This window comes from Alexandromys fortis, unplaced genomic scaffold (assembly GCF_014885135.2).
Source record: "Alexandromys fortis isolate MF-2015 unplaced genomic scaffold, M_Fortis_MF-2015_v1.1 scaffold_32, whole genome shotgun sequence".
Lineage (NCBI taxonomy): Eukaryota > Metazoa > Chordata > Mammalia > Rodentia > Cricetidae > Alexandromys > Alexandromys fortis.
The window spans coordinates 14,364,832-14,384,967 of NW_026067938.1; the positions used below are offsets into that span (position 1 = coordinate 14,364,832).

Consider the following 20,136-nt stretch of genomic DNA (forward strand, 5'->3'; position numbering starts at 1 on the left):
TATGATTTGCACTTCTACATAAGTTGTAAATTGGACTTTAGTATTTCATAAACTATCTCATGGACTATAACCATAATTATTACCATATTTGTTGCCACTATAAACATAACATCTGTTTCTAAGATCTCAGTTTATCATCAGTTGAAATAAAGCAAAATAGGTTAGCAGAAGCATTGCAAATGTTAGTGACTGAAGGTCCATTTGGATCTCAGCTTTATAACTGGCTACCTAAGACCATAAAAAAACTGTCTAATTTCTCAATGGTAGGATCATGTCAGAGAGAGAGGAACACACAAAGATGAACTGTTTACCTAACAGCTGGCTAGGGAGACAGAAGAAAAAAACATACATAAGCAGAAATGCATAGATATAGCCCAGAATATGCTTGGCCATTGTTGAGTCTCTTCTGTTTCCTTCAACGCTCATAGAAGACAATAAACAAGACATAAATAGTACACATCTCTGAGTATCAAAACTACTTTTCAATCTTTACAGTATCTGGATCACCTGATACTTATTATTGTATGGTTAGAAAATAAAAGAGTACCCTTTTAACTACCTCATTACATCATGGATGGGCAAAATAAATGCACAATGCCCATGCTATTTATAAAAAGGTAAATTAAATGAATTATTACTCATGGCTATATATTTAATGTTTATAAACTACCTGGGTTTTTTTTTTTTTTGCTGGTATCCATTTCATATTAATTCAACTTGAAATTCAAGTGAGCCATATTTTATTTAGAAGAAAACATGGTTTTTGTCTTCTATGGAAAGTCATAAAGTAGTCTGACCTGAAGTCATTTCAAGCACAAAAAAAATTTGGTTACAATTTTGTACTTCACACAGCCCTGTACGGACAGATGGACACGCAGACACACCGCTTAAAGAAAGCAGTATCACTCTTCTTACTCATTTACATGTTAACCGCCTCATATTACATCCCATCTGCAGAAAATGAGTTTCAATACTATCGATAGTTTGTAATTTCATAGTGAAAAGCACCCCTTACATGGTGAGCTAAGACTGGAAACATGTTTTCATGTGGCATTCACAAGACCTTGCAAGGAAGTCTGGCAGGCACCTCACCTTTCTGCCTCTGGGATGCTGTGAGTGACTGGAAGTCACAAAGGAGGGAGGACCGCTGGCGGGAGGAAGTGAGCGTGTAGGGTTCAACTCTGTGCCCTTGTTTATGCCCATGCATTTGTTCTTTAACAGGATCTGGAATCAGGATCTGAAAGCGGGACAGATAGTATCTCAGTAAATCAGACGCAGGTGACTCTGTCTTCTAACACTGACTCCACCGACTCATGGTCCGCTCCAGAGAGCATTTCTGGAACCAAACCCAAGGCAATGGTAAGTTGTAGAAAAAAAAAATCCCAGACATACAGTCGATGTTGTTGAACGTGAGGTAAGCATGGATAATGTGTTGCTCAGTGTGGAAAGGAGACTATTGGACTCTTATCTGCATCAACTTGGTATAGCATTACTCTAAAAAAAAATCCTGTTTATTTTTTTAAATAGTTACATAAGTAGTTCTCTAAAGAAAGCACCGGATCCATAAGTATGCAAAGTATGTTCCATGAATTCTGTTGCAAAACTTTTAACAGCTAAGAATATAAAATGTGGAGGTGAGTTCTCGGGTGTTGTTACCCTGATCACACCACATACTGATTAGAAAATCTCTAAGCTTTGATGACAGATGGATGGGTGGATGGATGGATGGATGGATAGATAAAATGTTGTCTGAGATGATATAATAATATGCAGAAGTACAGATGTATAAATACTCATCATATTTTGTGGGTATTCAATGACGTAGAACATGTAAGGCCTAATATTTAATGGGTGTAAATTATTCTCCTAGCTGCCTTGATTGGCGGACCTTACAAAGCCATCTACACAAAGGGAAAGGAGACTTTCCGCACACAGGAACATAGCACAGTCAACTCTGAATAAAACATGTTTTCCTTTAAGGAAAATGTGAAGTGCAGTGGGAAAATAGTATTTGACTCTAAAAGGTAACATTTATGGGGGAAGTAATTACTGCTTCAAATATCTAAAGTCCACACAGTTCCAAAATAGCCTCTCCTAGTTGGGTGAAAATCACAGAGCCGTATTATTTTTTTAATCCCCATGTTAGCTTAACACAGAAAAAATGAGTTTGGACTGTTTGTTTTCCTGTCTTTAAAATAAAAGCAGTTCTAAAACGGGACCAAAAGAATACTCTGAGCTTAAGATGTGGTAGATTTACTGGGATTTAAAGAGACTCAAAGCATACTGTTGGCAAAGTAGATGAGCCTGTCCTTAGTATTTACATAGGTAGGCGTTTAATTGCCTGTTATCGTTTGTGTCTGGATTATTTGATGATAAACACCTACTGAATATCTACTACATACCATGCACTATGCCAAACTGGGAAGAGAAAAAGGCTCAGAGGAATAATACATTACCCACATCTTTAAATGGTTTCTATTTTATCAAAGGGGGTAGGTACTTAAACAGTAAAATGCAAAAAAAAAAAAAAATGCTTCAGTGTTGTGAGATTGCTATATGTGCGGGGAATAAAAGACACGCATAATGCCGGTTTAGGATACAGTAAAATAACTGCCAATAGGGGGCTGGAGAGATGGCTCAGTGGTTAAGAGCATTGCCTGCTCTTTTAAAGGTTCTGAGTTCAATTCCCGGCAACCACATGGTGGCTCACAACCATCTGTAATGAGGTCTGGTGCCCTCTTCTGGTCTGCAGACATGCACACAGATAGAATATTGTATACATAATAAATAAATAAATATTAAAAAAAATAACTGCCAATAGTAGCATTGCTAATAGGTAGACTCTAACAGAACGTTGTTCTTTTTGACTTATGATTTTATAGAGATTCTTTAACGTACTGTAGAGCCCTGTCTTGCTGTCTTTGTGTCTTCAATGACTTCAGTCCTTCATGTATAATTTAATGTAAAGATGTTACATGAAAAATGTTTGAATTTGGACACTATAGGTTCTGATGGTTCAATTTGGTGGAATTTATTCAGCTTATGTTTTGATGGAAGTACAGCATTTATGGAATAAAATGTACTAAACTTGGGGTTAATGGGTTTTCTAATCTGTAGAAATCTAGAGTCTTGCAAAGTTGTATGCCCAAGTCACCACCATCCAGGTCAAGACAAATTCTGAGAGACAGGGTGATGCTGGGGTCTGGATTGTGGATTCTGAAAATTATATGATTAAAAGCAAGTGGTGCTTGCAGCCATTTATTAATTCATTGAACATTTTCTCTAAGACTTTGACAAGTATGCTTATTTGTGAGGTATAATATAATTTGATGTATGTATGTAGTGTGCCATGATCCAATCACCATAATCTACATTTGTCTGAGACCCTACATGTTGAGACAACAACCGTGAGGCAGGGAGAGCTAACTGTGAATGACTTGGGTTTTGAAGCCTCAAAGCCACCCCTAGTGACACACCTCCTTCAACAAGGCCACACCTCCTGATCCTTCCCAAATAGATATCGCAACTGGGATTCAGATGAATATTGTAGCAATATTTTGAGTTGATGAGCATAAGTTGAGTCTGTTTTCTTGTACGTAATCTCATAATTTTTTTTATTGTTTTTAAATTTTCACTCTGGAGATCTTCTAGTTTTTTCTCTCGATTTTTAAATTACATTTATCTGTCTGTTTGTGTGGCTGTGATCTTATGCACACGAATGGACGTCAGAAGACAGGCTGCACGGCTCGGTTCTTTCCTTCCGGCCATTATGTTCTAGGTATTGAACTCAGATTGTTAGCCTTGGCGGAAATTACTTGACCCTACGCGTCAAGTTGCTTAGCCCTCATTTACTTCTTTAGTAAAATTTATTTCTGAGTAATGTATCTCTGTGAGACTTTGGATAAGACTGTTCTGAATGATATTTCACCAACAATCCTGCCCAGATATGAGGCCTATACATCACAATAAGAACTAATATGCATTAGAGTCCTAAGTGTTCAGTAGTGGCATACACCCTGGTGGTAGCTAACAGCTCTGTAATGGAAACTACGAGCCACTCAACAGGAGGAAAACGTGTGCCTGTTACTGACCACCTAACCAATTGCCCAAAGCTAACGAAGTTATGAATCTTGGAGAGCAACCTACACCCACCACTTTATTAAACTAGCATAAACCTTAACTAAATTTTAATGTCTATCATTATACCCAAAGAAGTACAGTCCTCATCTCTCTTCAGGAAGATTTTCTAAAAAAAAAAAAAAAAATCAGTCATTTATTACTGGTACATAAAAATGTTTGTTGATTTTATGTTGAAGATCTTCACTGAATTATTAATTCTAAACATTTTCAGTGGAGTTTATACTGTTTTCTCCATAAACAATCCTGTCGTCCTCAAAGAAGGATAACTTCACTTTTTCTTCCTTAGCTGGTTTTCCTTTGTTTCTTTCTCTTGCCTAATCCTGGCTACGATATCCAGGACTATGTAAACAATAATAATGAAAGTGAGAACCAATAATTTTGTCGCTGGAAACTATCTCAGTTTTCTCTTCTTCAGACCTTTTTCGTTGTTGCTGTTGGTGGTGGTGATAATGATGATGATATTTACCTGAAGGATGTTTAAAATGCAGATCTGTGGTTTTATTTAAAAAGGCTAAGACTCAGATAACAGGACAAGAAGTTGTCATATTTATAGAATGTGTAACTGGGGGAGCAGAATCACTCTCCAATTGTACTGCGCAGAATAACTGAAAACAGCAGCAAGACTGGGAATCTGAGACAGTGGTTTATGTTCATCTCCCAGCAAGGAGTTTCTGAGTTGCCTGGTGCCACAAAGATTCTGATACTGGTGATAGGAACTAGAAGCCTTTAAGCAGGTTGAGACCTTTGGAATTAATCAGTACATCCTAAACAACCTAGGGGACCTTGGGAATCCACCAGCATGGACTGTGTACTGGAGTTAACAGCCATCCTGTGATTAGGGGTTATCACAAAAAGGAGAAATAATTAACCTTAAGTATTTGTAACCGCTGTGGAATGAAAAAGGCCATCTATAGGTTATTTCAGCTCAAGGCAGTAACAACTGCTCCAATTCAGTGAGCTGAACGCTATATCCAGGATTTTGATTATGAGTCGAGTAAAGATAAAAATAGACCATGTGAAAAGCATCAACTCACGGAGGGGTGGGAACTGAGGGCAGGCAGGACGATACCCACCTGGTCATATACCTGGCTCCTTTGAAGAAGTATTTAGAACAGACCCTCCCCTAAACTGAAAGGAGATGGTCATATCAAAGCCTTAAAAGTGTGTCCCACTCTGGGAGTCCGTGCTTATTTCTGGATGGCTGATGCATGGCCAATCTTAATATTTTAACTGCTTAGGTGACTGTTGGCTCAATTTGAGTTTTTAGTTGCCTGTGATCAAATGAGAGGCCAGTTCCTATACCCTATTCCTTTTCCCACTGCTGTCGTGATAGAATCAGATAATAACCTTCCCAGTCTGACATTCACTTGTCAATGTAGTTCTCGCTAAAGGTTGTTCATGTTTGGAGGTAAAGGAGGGGCGGCGCATATGTGTAATATATCTAATGCTGCTTCATTGATTGGTTGGGGTCTGTTCGTTTCTTACTCTTATTTCGTTAATTGATCTTTTGTTAGTTTTATATTTGTAATTCACCTGCAAAGTATTAAGTTTTATTGTGGCGTTTTTCAAACAAATTCATTGTGGTTGATTTTTCTGCCTGTATCCCTCCCCAGACCTTGTATCATTCCCCGATCTCATGCCCCGCAGGTCCTTATGCCCTCTTTCCGCTTCCCACCCTGCTCCCTCAACACCACCTCTAACCTTCCCTTGGTCTCCTTTCTAGTTTGAAAGCTTGACTCACGTGTGTTTTCATACACACATATGCATATAATCACATATATGGCCATAGGTACCACAAGTTAGGATCTCCATATGATAGAGAACAAGTTTGGTTTTATGCTTTTGTTTTCTCTGAATTTGGGTGGCTTTGCTTAAAAGAATACTTCTTAGATCTGGTCCAATTTCCTGAAATTTTCATTTTTCTTTAAAACTTAGGGAAATCCGTTGTGTAAATGGGCCGCAATTTTATTATCCCTTCGTCTGTTGATGGCCAACTAGGCTGGTTCCTCTTCTTGGCTATTATGAAATGTACAGCAATAACATGCGTATAATATGTGCATCTCTGCAGTAAACTGGGAGTTTGGGAGGATGCCCAGGAGTGGTACAGTTGAATCATCTGGTGATTTTAGTTTTAAGTGTTTGAGAAACCTCCATGTTGATCTTCATAATGGCTGACTAGTTTGCATCCCATCACTATAGAACCAGTCTTCCTTTGTTCCCCCATACTAGCCAAATGTTCCCGTCAATTTCCTTGTTGATAGCTGTTCTGAGTTAGGAGACATGGGATTCAAGGTGGTTTGAATTTGCATCTTGTTGATGGCTATGGATGTTAGATACTTTTTAAGGATTGGTTTATTTATATGTGTGTGGGGGGGGGTGTAAAGCCAAAGGGTGTTGGATTCTCTGAAATTGTATTCAAAGACAGTTGTGAGCCATTTGATGTAGCTGCTGGGAACCAAATTCAAGTCCTCGGCAAGAACAACAATGTTCTTAATCTCTGAGCTATCGTTCCAGCATGTTAGATACTTTTAAAATATGTATTCACCACACCTTTCTTCTTTTGACGCCATTGGTTAGTTTCACCGACCCACTTTTTATTAAAAATTATTATAAAAATTAGGGACATTTAAAAACACTATCTTTTTGGTTGGTTTTTGTGTTTTTTTTTTTTTTTTTTTTTTTGAGACAGGGTTTCTCTGTGTAACAGCCCTAGCTGTCCTGAACTAGCACTTGTAGACCAGGCTGGCCTCAAACTCATGGAGATCCACCTGCCTCTGCTTCCCAAGTGCTGGGATTAAAGGCATGAGTCACGATTGCCCAGCTAAAAACACTATCTTAATACAGGCAAGAAGATGTGTGCCAGTAATCCCAGCACTTAAGAGGCTGAGGCAGGAAAAAGGTGAGTTCAAAGGAAGCCTGGGCTACATAGAGAAACTGTCTCATAAACAAACAAACAAACAAATAAGTAGCTGGGAAGATGGCTCTGTAGGTAAAAGTGATTGTCCTACAAGTATAAAACCCTGAGTTAAAAATCTAGAACCCACATAAAAATCTAACACATAGAGTGGGCATTTATAATAACAAAACTCATACAAAGAGATTGGAGGTGAAGATGGGAGAAATTTTAGAAGCTGTAGGCCAGCCAACCTGATCTATACAGTGAATAAACAATAAGGAGACCCTATCTCATCTTGAACAAGCTGGAAGGGGAACACCCACACCAAGGTTGTCCTCTGATCTCTGCATTGGAGCCATAGCCACATTCACACGCACAAATGTGTACACACATTTTGCACATACACACACACACATACATTAACTGACTAGAATAATCTTTTCTTTTTTCACTTAAAAAGATATGATCCATGCTATGTTGTCCTCCAATTTATATTTTAGTCATTTTCATATAACCACAAATTGCTACTCAAATTCATTGCCTCAGAATAGTCCAGGAATAGACATTCTTGTTGTCTACAGTGCACAGATCAAAGAACGGGAGATTAAACCGACATGCACACAAGAGAAAAGCAAGTTCCACAGAAGAAAATTTTAATCTTAAACCCCAATCTACTTTAGCAATATCTATATTTGGTTATACAACATGATGTGTCTTATGTTAGCTATTATCATGTAGACTTTTTAACAAGACTGGTAATTTCATGTAGTAGCATCCACTATTTAATCCCAAATACATCTCTGCACGTGACAGCAGCAAGTACCCCTTTTACTGAACTCCTCCAGGATAAGGTTATGATAGCATTAAAAAACCAGCTACAACTTAGCTATCATTTCATAATGTCACACAGTATTAGTTTTCATACATTAAGAAAATAGTATACTAAAAGAAGTAACACACAAAATTGTGGGTGCAGGTATGTGTACTCAGTGTGTATGCTGCGTGAGCATGGAAGGTCAAAGAACAACTTTCAGGAACGAGTTCCCTCCTTCCACCATGTGGGTTCGGAGGACCAAGCTCAGGTCACTGGGTTTGATGAAGAGTCTTTTCCCGCTGAACCGTTTCATCACCCGACATTCATAGTTTTAAAGAAAGGTTATTTAGACTTCTCAAACATCAAGAGATTTGAATTAGTACAGTTTACAATTTCAACCAAAAAAATGCCATCATCTTATGAAAATGCCTTTGATGTTGGGGTTTTTTAATGTGGCGATTCTGCCCTGACATAGTTATGCAATAATGTAAAGCATGTGGAATTTTAAAGAAATATTTGCCTCAGTCCATGAAAATCATTATTGTTTATGAAAAGGAAAAACAGAACAGAATTTGCAACTTTGTCGGAAGAGAAACTATTCCAACAGAGGGCTAAAAAAATGTTCCTAAACATGAAATTAGTCATTGATCATTATGAGAAATTGCTTACAATTTGAATTCTACAATTTAAAACCATGCTGGATTCCACTCGCACATTTTGGATCTGTAAATAATAATTAAATATGTCTTTTATTAATGTAGGGCTTGGAGAAGCACATTTTTCAGCACACTTTTATATTTAAAATCAACTCAAAATTCTCCCACTCTGTGTGTGAGCTATAAGAAATGCCATCAGTTTCTGGTGGGTTTCCAAGTGACACAGGACAAGCTGGCGTGGAGTGTGTTCGTGGCCTCCACTGGTGCCTTCTCACACACCTCTTTTCACGTTTGATCTTGGAGTTTCAGTGTGCCAAGACGGCGTCAAACTTGTGCCTTCACGTCCTGGTTAATACCAAACTCTGAATTACACCACTGATGGATGTCACGGGTTAACAAACGCATCTTTCTTCCTTTCCTGCTTGGTTGGCATTGATCTTGGGGTTGGCATTGATCTTGGGGTTGGCATTGATCTTGGGGTTGGCATTGACCTTGGGGTTGGCATTGATCTTGGGGTTGGCATTGATCTTGGGGTTGGCATTGACCTTGGCATAAGGTGACAGGGAGAAAACCCTCCGAACTAAAAGACGGGGCAAGAAAGGGGGAGCAGTGTGAACTGTGTATATTCCATTAGGTCAAGAAACAATCTTCACACACCTCACTTTTACCAGGAACAGGACTACAGAGATGCATCTATAACCAGAGATTCTTGGCGGAGGCCACTCATTTGTTCCCCAGCCACTCAGACCCGGAAGAAACACACAGAAGCTATATTATTTGTGATACTGTTTGGACAATAGCTAAAGTGTCTTTCTAGTTAGCTCTTATATCTTATATTAACCCATTTCTAATAATCTGTGTATCACCACGTGGCTGTGGCTTTCCAGGCAGAATTCCAGCGTTTGTCTCCTCCAGCAGCTATATGACTTCCCATTGACTCCGCCTTCTCTCTCCCAGCATTCAGTTTAGTTTTTCTGTCTAGCACTATTCTGCTAAGCCACTGGCTGAAACAGCTTTATTCATTAACCAATAAGAGCAACACATATACAGAAGGAATTCCCACACCAAGAGATGTGATAAGATAAACTGTAGTCTGCGTGTTACTGTAACAGTGAGAAACGTTGGTGCCCTGTGTACCAGTGTGAGTTCTTAAATCCAGTTCATAATTTTACCCAAAAGAAATAACAACTTGCAGTTATTTCTGTGCACCGTGGAATGGCAAGTCACCAGGCTGCCACATCACAGCAACCAGGAGCATAACTCATAACTCTGAGCCGAAATAAAGACCAGTAAGTCATCCTCACAGTCCTGTCTGCCTCCCTCACTGACCTGGTTGTCCCAAAGCTCTAATCATATGTGCAGTATCTTCCCATGTTTTCTACTGTGATGCTAACAGGCTGATAAACGATTCTTGGCCTTTGGCAGCCTCTGTGCTCACTGCTTCAAGACAGTGAAAGCTATTTGCAATGTTTGTAACAGGCAAGTCCACATGGATATTCAATACCAAGTAGACCAAGTTTACACAGAGGCCCTCCTGGACTGTAGCTGTCGGCAGGGTCTACCAAATACTGAATTTCTAAATGATGGCATAAAAACTGAAAATCTCTCCCCTTCATTTTAGGATTCTGAAGGCCATAAATCTGCACATTTAACATAAATCTGCACATACAACAGAACTATAAGAGCAGGGAGTCGTGTGTTGTTTATCCTTAGTGTGCCCTGAGACCCCCACCGGCATGATGGCACATGCCTGTGGTACCAGCACTGGGGAGAATGAGGCAGGAGAATTGCTGAGAAAAGACTGGTAGGTTCAAGAGCAGCCTGGCAAATATTTAAAACCTGTATTGAAAAAGGGGTGGGGATGGGAGGGCAGTACAAGTGAGGGGAGGAGAGGGGAGAGGAGAAGAAGAGAAAAATTGGACTGTTCTTAATATTTACTTGAGTGTTTTATATATCAGGTTCTTCGTGTGTGTGTGTGTGTGTGTGTGTGTGTGTGTGTATGTGTGTGTGTGTCTGTGTTCTGATCCATATTCTGTGCTCTGTAGCTCGATACTGCCCCTGCTGCTCTGGATGGGTCTCCGTGTTCCCACGGTGTTAACATGATACTGTAACTCAGATAATCTACCAGGTTAGTGGGGGGGGCTCAGAAAATCCACTGATGTCCTCAAAGCCAACTATCCCTCTGTCCTGTGGATGGCTAGCTACACTTCCTGTTTGGGTTGTGTTGATCTGCTTTGATGCCTTCTCTGTGAAGAGGCCATAGCAATTTACTAAATGGGCATTTACTCAATTAGACACGCTCTGAAATGCAGAGTCATGCAAATCATTCAGTGCTGTTCACACGGTGTGCTCTGGAGCATCCCAGAATGCTGACACCCCCCCATACACACACCCACACACACACACACACACACACACACACACACACACACACAGGGTTTATTTTTATCTTTTTGAAGTATTGGGCTTTGAACCATCCATAGCACAAATTTCATTTAAAGAGCAGACTAAACAAATAGGAGAGGGGGTGTGATGCGGAATTTGTGTGTGAGCCCTGGCAGTCTCTGAGATGGAAGCTCCTCACCAGCAGCATTCTGTGAGCATCCCTAGGCTTCCTCAACCCTGAGTCACAAACCCTGGGCTAACAACCAAACCAAAGAGTAAGAGAGCCCCCTACACATCAGCATAGCTGCACTGAGCCATGGCCTAGGGTGTTGCAGGCCTGCAGAGCTCAACATTTCTGACCTACAATTTTAGATATAATTTGTGATGGTTTTTAATGCTTTGCTTATATTTTGCAATAAAATCTAGTTTTAACAAAAATGCCTTCTTAATTTTTTTTACCTCTATTTAGTCTTAAAAACTTTCATGCATATATAACATGCATCTGGATCATGCCCATCCGAAAAATCTAAATCTCAGCGCAAAAAAAAAATTTGATTTAAAATTGTTGCACAAGCAAATGTTGACCAAGTGTTTAATGTTGTATTTGATATTTGGGGCATACATCAAAACACTGTGATCATTCCACCAATGGTATAGCTTTTCTGTCTGTGTCAAATACATTATTATGTATTACTATGCTGGGAAGCTCTGCAAACATTTTTTCATTTTCAGTATTTCTCATATAGTTATATAGACCAAACATAGCAAATTTGTGAAAGTAAAAGTTTTTACTAATACTCTTTAATTACCTCACACATAAGATAATTGAATGCACCGGGTGGTGGTGGCGCACGCCTTTAATCCCAGCACTTGGGAGGCAGAGGCAGGCGGATCTCTGTGAGTTCGAGACCAGCCTGGTCTACAAGAGTTAGTTCCAGGACAGGCTCCAAAACCACAGAGAAACCCTGTCTCGGAAAAAAAAAAAAAGATAATTGAATGCATTATCTTAATCAAAAGGTAAAGAATCAAATTATAGCCATGCGCATACCTATTTAATCAGCTACGCAACTACCTCATATTTTAATTAAACAAATACCTTTAAAATTTTTAATATAGCTGAACTCTCTTACCACTACTGTTGTGAGACCAAACTCTTGTATGTTCTCCAAAAGCTATAAAGTTATGGTGTCTATGCATGAGCCACTGTAGTAGAAATCATGAGTGGGTGATATTTGATTGTTTGGTCAGAATTTTTGGAGTCCAATCCCCAGACAGGAATTGCCTGGGGGTGGCTTACTGATGAGCACTGTAAGACATGGGCGTGCACGGACAGGAAGAAGGCAGCGCTGAGCAGAGGCAGAGTTGGTGTGAGTGGGCATGCAGTGAACTGCAGCCTCAGCCCAGTTCTCTGGAGCTGGGGTGGCTCTTCGGAGTTGTCACAAACTGAGGGAACGGAACTGTTGCTGTCCATCCCTGCACCGGTCTATTTTGGTACTTGGCTGCCTCTAGAAAATCATGTAACCTTAAATGAGGTAGTGTCTCCAGGTCAAGGACATTTCCCAACAGGGCATACAGTGGCAGGGAAATTCAGTCGTGGGATCTGAGGGGGGAATTTCGGAATAGAAGACACTCATGCCATGGCTTTCGCCTTCAGGGACTGTGTAAGCTGGTGCACACAGCAGCTATCTGAACGCTTGGTTATGAAAAGATGGTGTTCTCTATAAGAAATTGATATTATCACCAAATTCACTTAGAAAATCCTTCACTTAGGACTTCCCAGAGGAAGTAACAATGGAACAAACAGCAAGAGTTTCCCAGGTAAAGAGAGTCTGGAATCTCATGTCAGAAACATCAGAGATCCACTTAGCTACCTGGACAGGGCATCCTAGAAAACCTCATTTGTGGTACATGCAACAGTAACAGGCAGAGAACGTGGCCAGAGTAGCCTTCAGGGAAAATGTGGGGGACTGACAAAAATGGAGAAACGGGGCACTACTTAAATAGATATGTGAGAATGGATGATTTTTGAACAGAAAACCAAGCTGATTTCTATTTTAAAGAACTTGAATCCCTGCTAACAGTGCAGGAAAATGAATGCAGAATGTGGAACATGTCATCACAGCCAGCAAAGGAAAGGACAAGAAGAAGCTGGTGTACAAATTCAGGCCACAGAGCATGAAGGCCTGAAAAGGCCAAGGGCAGGGGACTAGGAAGATGCAGGTCAGTCACATGACTGGAGGCAGAACTGGTAGTTTGACAGTGGCCCCGATGGGCTGCTTGGGAAGCTGAGAGAACAACCAAGTCATCGAGGAAGATGGAAAATAAATAGCAGAAGCAAGAACGAAAAGAAAAAAATAGTTTTCTTTTTTTTTTAATCAACTTTATGAAACCAATTTACATACAATGTAATAGATCAATGTTAAGTGTCCATGATTCAAGGAAGGTTAGCAATGAAAGACAAAGACTAACAAAGGACGGCCTGTCATCCAGAATCAAACAGTTTATCTTTTATTGCTTCCCTGGGAATGTCACTTATACTAACTGTGAGCACAAAGTTCTCTTGCTTCTTCTTCCATCACTATGGGCATCCCACATCATCTTATTCACTACCTGCTTAGGATCTTGGACTCCCAGGACTCTCGCCAAAGATGCTTAAATAATATAGTGCATGGTTATGTTTCCTGATGTGGTGATAAAATATCCTGATGAAAGGAACTTAAGGGAGAAGGGGTTTATCTGAGATCAAGATTTGAAGTTGGGTCAGCTGGTCTTAATTTCACAATTAAAAAAGCTGGGTCGTGCACACCTTAAATCCCAGCACTCTGGAGGCAGAGGCCAGTGAATCTCTGTGAGTTGGAGGCCAGCCTGGTAAACAGAGTGAATTCCAGAACAGTCCGTGCTGTTATGCAGAGAAACCCTGTCTCAAAAAACTAAAGAAAATTAGGAGGCAAGAGAGATGGAAGGAGAAGGAAAAGGGAGAGAGGATGAATGAATGCACCTCTCCACTTACATAGTCTCCTATTTTCTGATCCCAGGCAAGAAAGGGCTCCACCCACAGTGGGTGGCTCTTCCCACCTCAGCTAAGGCAAACAGGATAATCCCCACAGGCCTGCCCAGGGGTCCAACTCTCAGATGATTCCAGATTCAGTCAACCACTGATGCTGACCCTGACCCCAAACGTGGAGGGGCAGCAAACGGTTTCTGAATGCGCAGCAACCGAAAGCAAATTTAAAAATCACATGTGTGGTGAACGTGGGATGTTTGCGACATCGCGTGGCTGTGTTGAGTTTCACAGCATCACTGCAGCCTTGGTTCTGAACGCACGTGTGTCCAACAACGTGTGTGCACTGGGTGTGACATCACAGCACGTGACCAGTGGACGCTGCTGGTAACTCCTTGGTTCCGAATCGAGACATGCTAAACTGCAGTGATCTAGCTGTGCACACGAGGCTGTGTGCTCATACAGAAACACTGTCAGCTAACGGAGAGCAAGGACTGGGTGTTTTCCTTCTGTCACGCCTCGGATGTAACTATCAACACACAATACATTTGGACTGCATTGTGATGGACTGATTTTTAAAATTGCTCTTTGAGTTGCTGCCTTGAGTTTTATTTGCTTTTCTTTTTCTTAAGTGAAGATTAGCTTTGGATGAGAGCAGAGTTTCTAATAACTTCGGAAATGGCCTTAAACATTTATCTCTAATTTCTTAGCTTACATACTTCCGCAAAGCAGTGGCTACAGCATGGACAGTTATAAACAAAAATATTAGGGTAAGAGTGCTTTTTTTTTTTTGCAAGCACGAGGAGCTGAGTTCAGATCCCCTATACCCATGTAAGGAGCTGTTGTGGCCACATGCCTGTAATGCCAATAGCTGATGTAGGAAGCTGAGACAGGAGGATTGCTCTCTGGGGCACACAAGCCATCAACATAGCTGAAAGCAAAAAACAAGGAAGAAGACTTCATCTTGAGGGAATGGAGCAGAGGGAAACAGAGGAAGAAATCGACCTCAGCATGTATACATATGGCTCATACACCCATGTATACTCACACATGTGCACATATGCATAAATCATACAACACACACACATAAACAACTCTGAAAAGTTGTGAAGACACCCTGTGTCCTGCGATATGAAATATTCAGTGAGAGCAAACGGGCATGCCTTGTTCATTAGTGTGAAAGTTGCTTTCCTCTTTACAATGACCAGTAGTATATGGATATCAAACTATTGCTTTGAAGCAGTTTTATGATCTATTATCAGTAACTGTTTGGTTTGTATGCCTCATATAGGTATAGGTATAGGTATAGGTATAGGTATAGGTATAGGTATAGGTATAGGTATAGGTATAGATATAGATATAGATATAGATAGATATATCTGGGGCCATATGAACATGTTTCAGGTACTAAATGGCCCAGATGGGAAGAGTTTAAGAAGCCCCACTCTGGTCTCCCTCTTACCTTTCATTTTAGTATAAATAACAGACAGTAATTTCCAAAGCATGCAGCCATCTCCTGGAAATCCCCTTGGCTATGTCCCTAAGCTGGCTGGGTATATCCCCTACTTTCTACATCACTACAGGCAACAATGTCGCTGAACTTTTACCAAGATCCGAGAAGGATTTGCTTTGTCAAACGACACAGGATTCAGCTCTCTTTGAGCTTTTAGCATATACTAACATGCCCATCACACTGTTTGACCTTTTACTGGCACCCTCCTCTGGTCCTGCAGCATCACTGCCTCCTGCTGACGGTTTCTCTCACCGTTTGCTGCTTTGTACGGCTTTATTTTGTTTGGGGTCTTACAGAGGCACTGAATTCCTGGTAATGAAGGCTGTTTTAATTAGATGGCGATGTTACAAGTCGTTACTCCTAATTTGGTGGGGTGGAAGAACATTATCCATCTTGTATACTGGCTTGAAGATTGGTAAATTCGGGAACAGATTGGTCACGCAGTTCTATGGTGTGGTCTCTCGGGAGGTTGCTGCTGTGTACCAGATACTCTAGAGCATCCATTTCCAAAATGACTGACTTCCACACTTGGTAAATCTTGCCACATGCATTTCTCCATGAGGTAACTGAATGTTCCTCAAACCTAGCACTGACCAGACCAATCAAGAGCTGTTAGTCTTGAATACACTAGCTTTGAAAGCCGTGTTGTCTATCCCATTTTCCTAATCAGCAAACCAGTCCCAGGAGATGCTCAGGGGATTACACAGGGCATCTCCTGCCTAAGGCAATTAGTGATGGCATTGGTGACTTCATCTCCATCTTTGTGTGGGTCACTTTGCTTCTGACACAGCCACAAGGGCTATATCTGACACTCTAGTTTGTCTTGTCTGAGGTCTGGTCGTAGCTCTGGTTTTCTAGACAAGTCACTGATAACACAGTGGTCTGTGAACAAAGCTAAACATCACTTTTGTCCTGCCAGATGCCAGGCTCTGACCATCCTTTAGCTCCTTACCACCTATGTTCCAAAGCAAACCCCGGTCCTGTGTTCCTCACACTGCACCAACACTCATCAAGATGACTTTGTTTGCCATTTTCCTTTTAATTTCTTCCATCAGCCTTAAAATGAGGACCAGAACACCCTACAAACCCTTCCTATCAGGGCAAGAGTTAGTTTTAAAGTGTTTTGTTGTTGTTGTTGTTGTTATTTTAAAATCTTACTTTAGAGCCATTTTTCCCAGATACTTTGATACTCTTTTTCTTCCCTATACTGAGGAATGAGTCTGGTGCCTTTAGCTTCCCGGCCGTGAGCTCCATCTCCAGCACAAAGGAACGGATGTAGCTGTGTGCCAGCAGGGCTTCATTTACTGACACTAAAAACTGAATTTCCTATGTCACAAACGGTTCTGTGTGTTTATACTAGAGACTGAACATAGGACCGCCTGTCTGCTAGCGGAGTGCCCTACCCGTGGGCTATAGCCTAACCCTGATTCCTGACTCTATTGTATCCTTAAAGGGATAAGAAGACTTTATTCTCCAATTCATTGCCTCCACCTCTGTTCTCAAGTCCCACAGTTTAATCTACCTCACAATTAACTTCCATGTTAAACCTGCCGTCTTCAGGTTTGGGCACAGCTTTAATTTGGCACAGATCTGTGTCCTGAGCCGGAAATGTGAATGTCAGAATGCTTGCCCTGGTTGCTGCCATCACTGGTGTGACACTCGTGGAGAGCATTAGAGCCTCAAAGGTCATGGTGCTGTCTATTTGGCATTCACCAAAACTGTAAGCAAAGAACAGTAGAAATAAGTGCAGGCATTCCAAAGATGTATGGTGAGTGACGGATGCAGAAGAGGGAAAAAATATATTGAACAAGTTTCCTTAAAAACAGTAAATCACAGCATGTGCTTATCAGGTGATATTTATACATTGACTTACAGGTGAAACTATTACGCATATCAAATGTGGATACAATTTTTAAAAAAAAAGTGCAGTGGCGGGTTTAAAATTGGTCATAGTATTACTCCAGGAATTACATCATTCATCCATTTGCCTGGACTGACAGAAAGGGGCAATGCAAGGGATCAAACCCCGGGCTTTACTCTTGAGAAGCCAGCCTTCCCCCACTGAGCTGCACCCAGCCCGGAATGTGCCCCAGGCTGGGCTCCAGCTTGCAACGCCTCCTGTTTCACCTTTCATATGACAGCCTAAAAAGTGTGCATTGCACACCCAGCCTGACACGCTCTTCATTTGTGTGACGTGTGACATAGTTGTCTGTCCATTGAGCATCTGGTTTCTGTCCTCTCTAAAGAGGGCCTATGTCCCTCCTTTCATCCTGGTTAAACAGTCTTGCACACAAAGATGAGGAACAGGGCTCACAGCGAGTTCAGTTTGGGTTCAGAGCTAGGAGCTTCTGCGGGTTCCTGAGATGAAGGATATTTTAGTGCTAAGTATCTTAGTGACTCTCAAATGGCCCAATCGGCAGCGAGGAAGAGAATTAGGTCAGGCTGGCTCAGAGGGATGAAGACAAGAGTCTTACATCAGCAGCCTGTGCAGCAGGAATGGGCCCCGAGGATACTGTGTACGGCATTCGAAACTCAAGAGAAAAGAAGGTTTTTCTTAAACTTTTTGAAATAATAGATTATTGACCATAATGTTTTCCTGCAGAATACCTACAAATATCTGTCATTAAAATATTGTCATGTAGCCAGAAAAAAAAATTGACTGAGTGTATTTAAACCTAAAAAGCACACAACTTAAGCTATTGCAATTTTTCATTACTGTTGCCCTCGGTATGGGCTGTCTCGTAATTACTTTCCGAGCTCGTTTCTAAGTTTCACAGAGGAAACAACATTGTGGTGAATTATGTGTAAATCCATTTGCTGTATGAATTGGAAGAAACTTTGCAAAGGCTTGAGCTATAGGTTCTAGGGTCAATTAAATTGATTAACATCGTGAAACCTGGCTACATAAAGAAGGTTCTGTTCCTCTTTTGGGCTGATGAGAGACTTTCAGTATTGTTAAAAATAAAAAAAAAATGCATGCCATCAGATGACTGGTCTTTAAATGCACTTAAGAATAATACAAAAGTTTTAAAGGTTGATAAGCCAATAAAATAATAACACCTGTAAGATATGTGTGCCTCTACTTTCCACCAAAGAACCTTCTTCAGTTCTTGTTAAAATTGTGTTTTTTTTTATAATCAAGTGTTTTGCAGGTCACAGCAATGTTGTTTCACTTCACTAGTGTTCTGGGGAAAGTTCTGACACATTTAATCCCTTCCTGCCCCACTAACTTAATTCCAGACCTTGCAGGCCGGTTGTATTTGTTCCTTTCTGAATGCCGCCATCTTCTGGTCAAACTGAATCACTTCATGCGTGCAAAAGATCACAGTAGAAGGCGAATTAAATTTGCTTTCTACACAGCTTTAACGTTGGGAATGACCCTGTTGAGTTTGTCATTCTGATATCCCAGGCCTAGGTAGACTGAAATGATTCCTCGGGGAGTGTAAGAAGTTGAATCCGCAGGGGAAACTCATCATGCCGCATGAGTGTGCATTGCACAGAAAATGAAAACCAGGGGACAGACAAGACCTCCTGGGAATATGTAACTTTTTTTTTCATATGTCTAAGAATTCATAGAATAAATGAGCATATTGATTTAGTATTAGTTTGCTGCTATTTCTACACACCTCCACCTCCTTTTCAAAATTCTTGTTCTAGTCTTTTACAAAAATGCTTAGCACATAGATGTCCTCCTTTCAAAAAAGCCTCTCATACCTGACAGTTTTCCTCTTGCCACACAGCTGTTCATATTATAATTCCTCTAGGTTTTTAAAAAAAATATGCAATTTCAGTGACTGAGTCTGCATGTACACCCAGTACTTCCTCACGTGTGATTTCATTTCATCCGTTTGTCGAACAAAATTTTGATCTTACCACATGTCAGGCTTCTATGCAAGGCACAAAGCATTCAGATAGACGCAGGATGCTGTTCCAAACTTGAGATTGAACCTGCAAACTAGTAGCTCTCTCTGGGTAAGCCCCAGAAATCTATGCTGTACCCCCAAACCTAGCAAGTCACAATGCAAGTGTACAAAGCCTTTGAGCCACTCCTTAGCCGCTTTAGCTTCTGTCACTGATCATTTCCCCTGAGTTTTTCTTCCTTTCTTCTGTTGTATTTGGAATCTACTGAGACCTGCAGTCCTCCCCAAATGGCGAGTTATCAAGACTGAACAGGCGAAGAGACATCACACAATGACGCTCCCCGGCGGGATTCTTCTCCCAAGTTTTTGGACTGAATTTGGCTTGAAAGTGCCTGGTTTACCTTTCATCATGCACAGGACTTACACAGACCAAAGTAGGATGCTGTATCTTCAAAGCTTTGGAAAGATGAAAAGTGCAGCCCGTGTGACAAATTCTCACCCTCCCATTGATAACTGTGACTCCATAAAACCACATGGCTCTTCCCCAAGCCCGCATGTACCAAACACATCTACCTTCCCAGCCCCTGAACACTGCTAACCCTCTGCTCTCACTTGTTCTATGATAGCCATTTCTTTCTCCATATACAAAGACTAAAGATTAAAGGAGCCCTAGGCAGAGACTCAGAACATCGGGTTCATAACCCTGCGGAGGTCAAACAGCCTTTCCTAAAAGTCATCAAACATCAGATGTTTGCATTACAATTCATAACAGTTACAAAATCATGCTTATGAAGCAGCAGCAAAATTAATTTTATGGTGGGAGTCCCCACAACGTGAGGAACCGTATTAAAGGGTCGGAGCACTAGGAAGG

At 40.9% G+C, this 20,136-nt stretch overlaps 1 protein-coding gene across 1 annotated transcript in view; it reads left to right on the forward strand.

The window, feature by feature from the left end:
- The window catches only part of Dlc1 (DLC1 Rho GTPase activating protein), a 345,287-nt gene that overhangs the window by 98,681 nt on the left and 226,470 nt on the right, over positions 1–20,136 (forward strand). Inside the window, exon 4 of the mRNA XM_050147371.1 lies at positions 1,222–1,359. Within this exon, the coding sequence (XP_050003328.1) occupies positions 1,222–1,359 (138 nt within the window). The remainder of the gene's footprint in view (positions 1–1,221; positions 1,360–20,136) is intronic.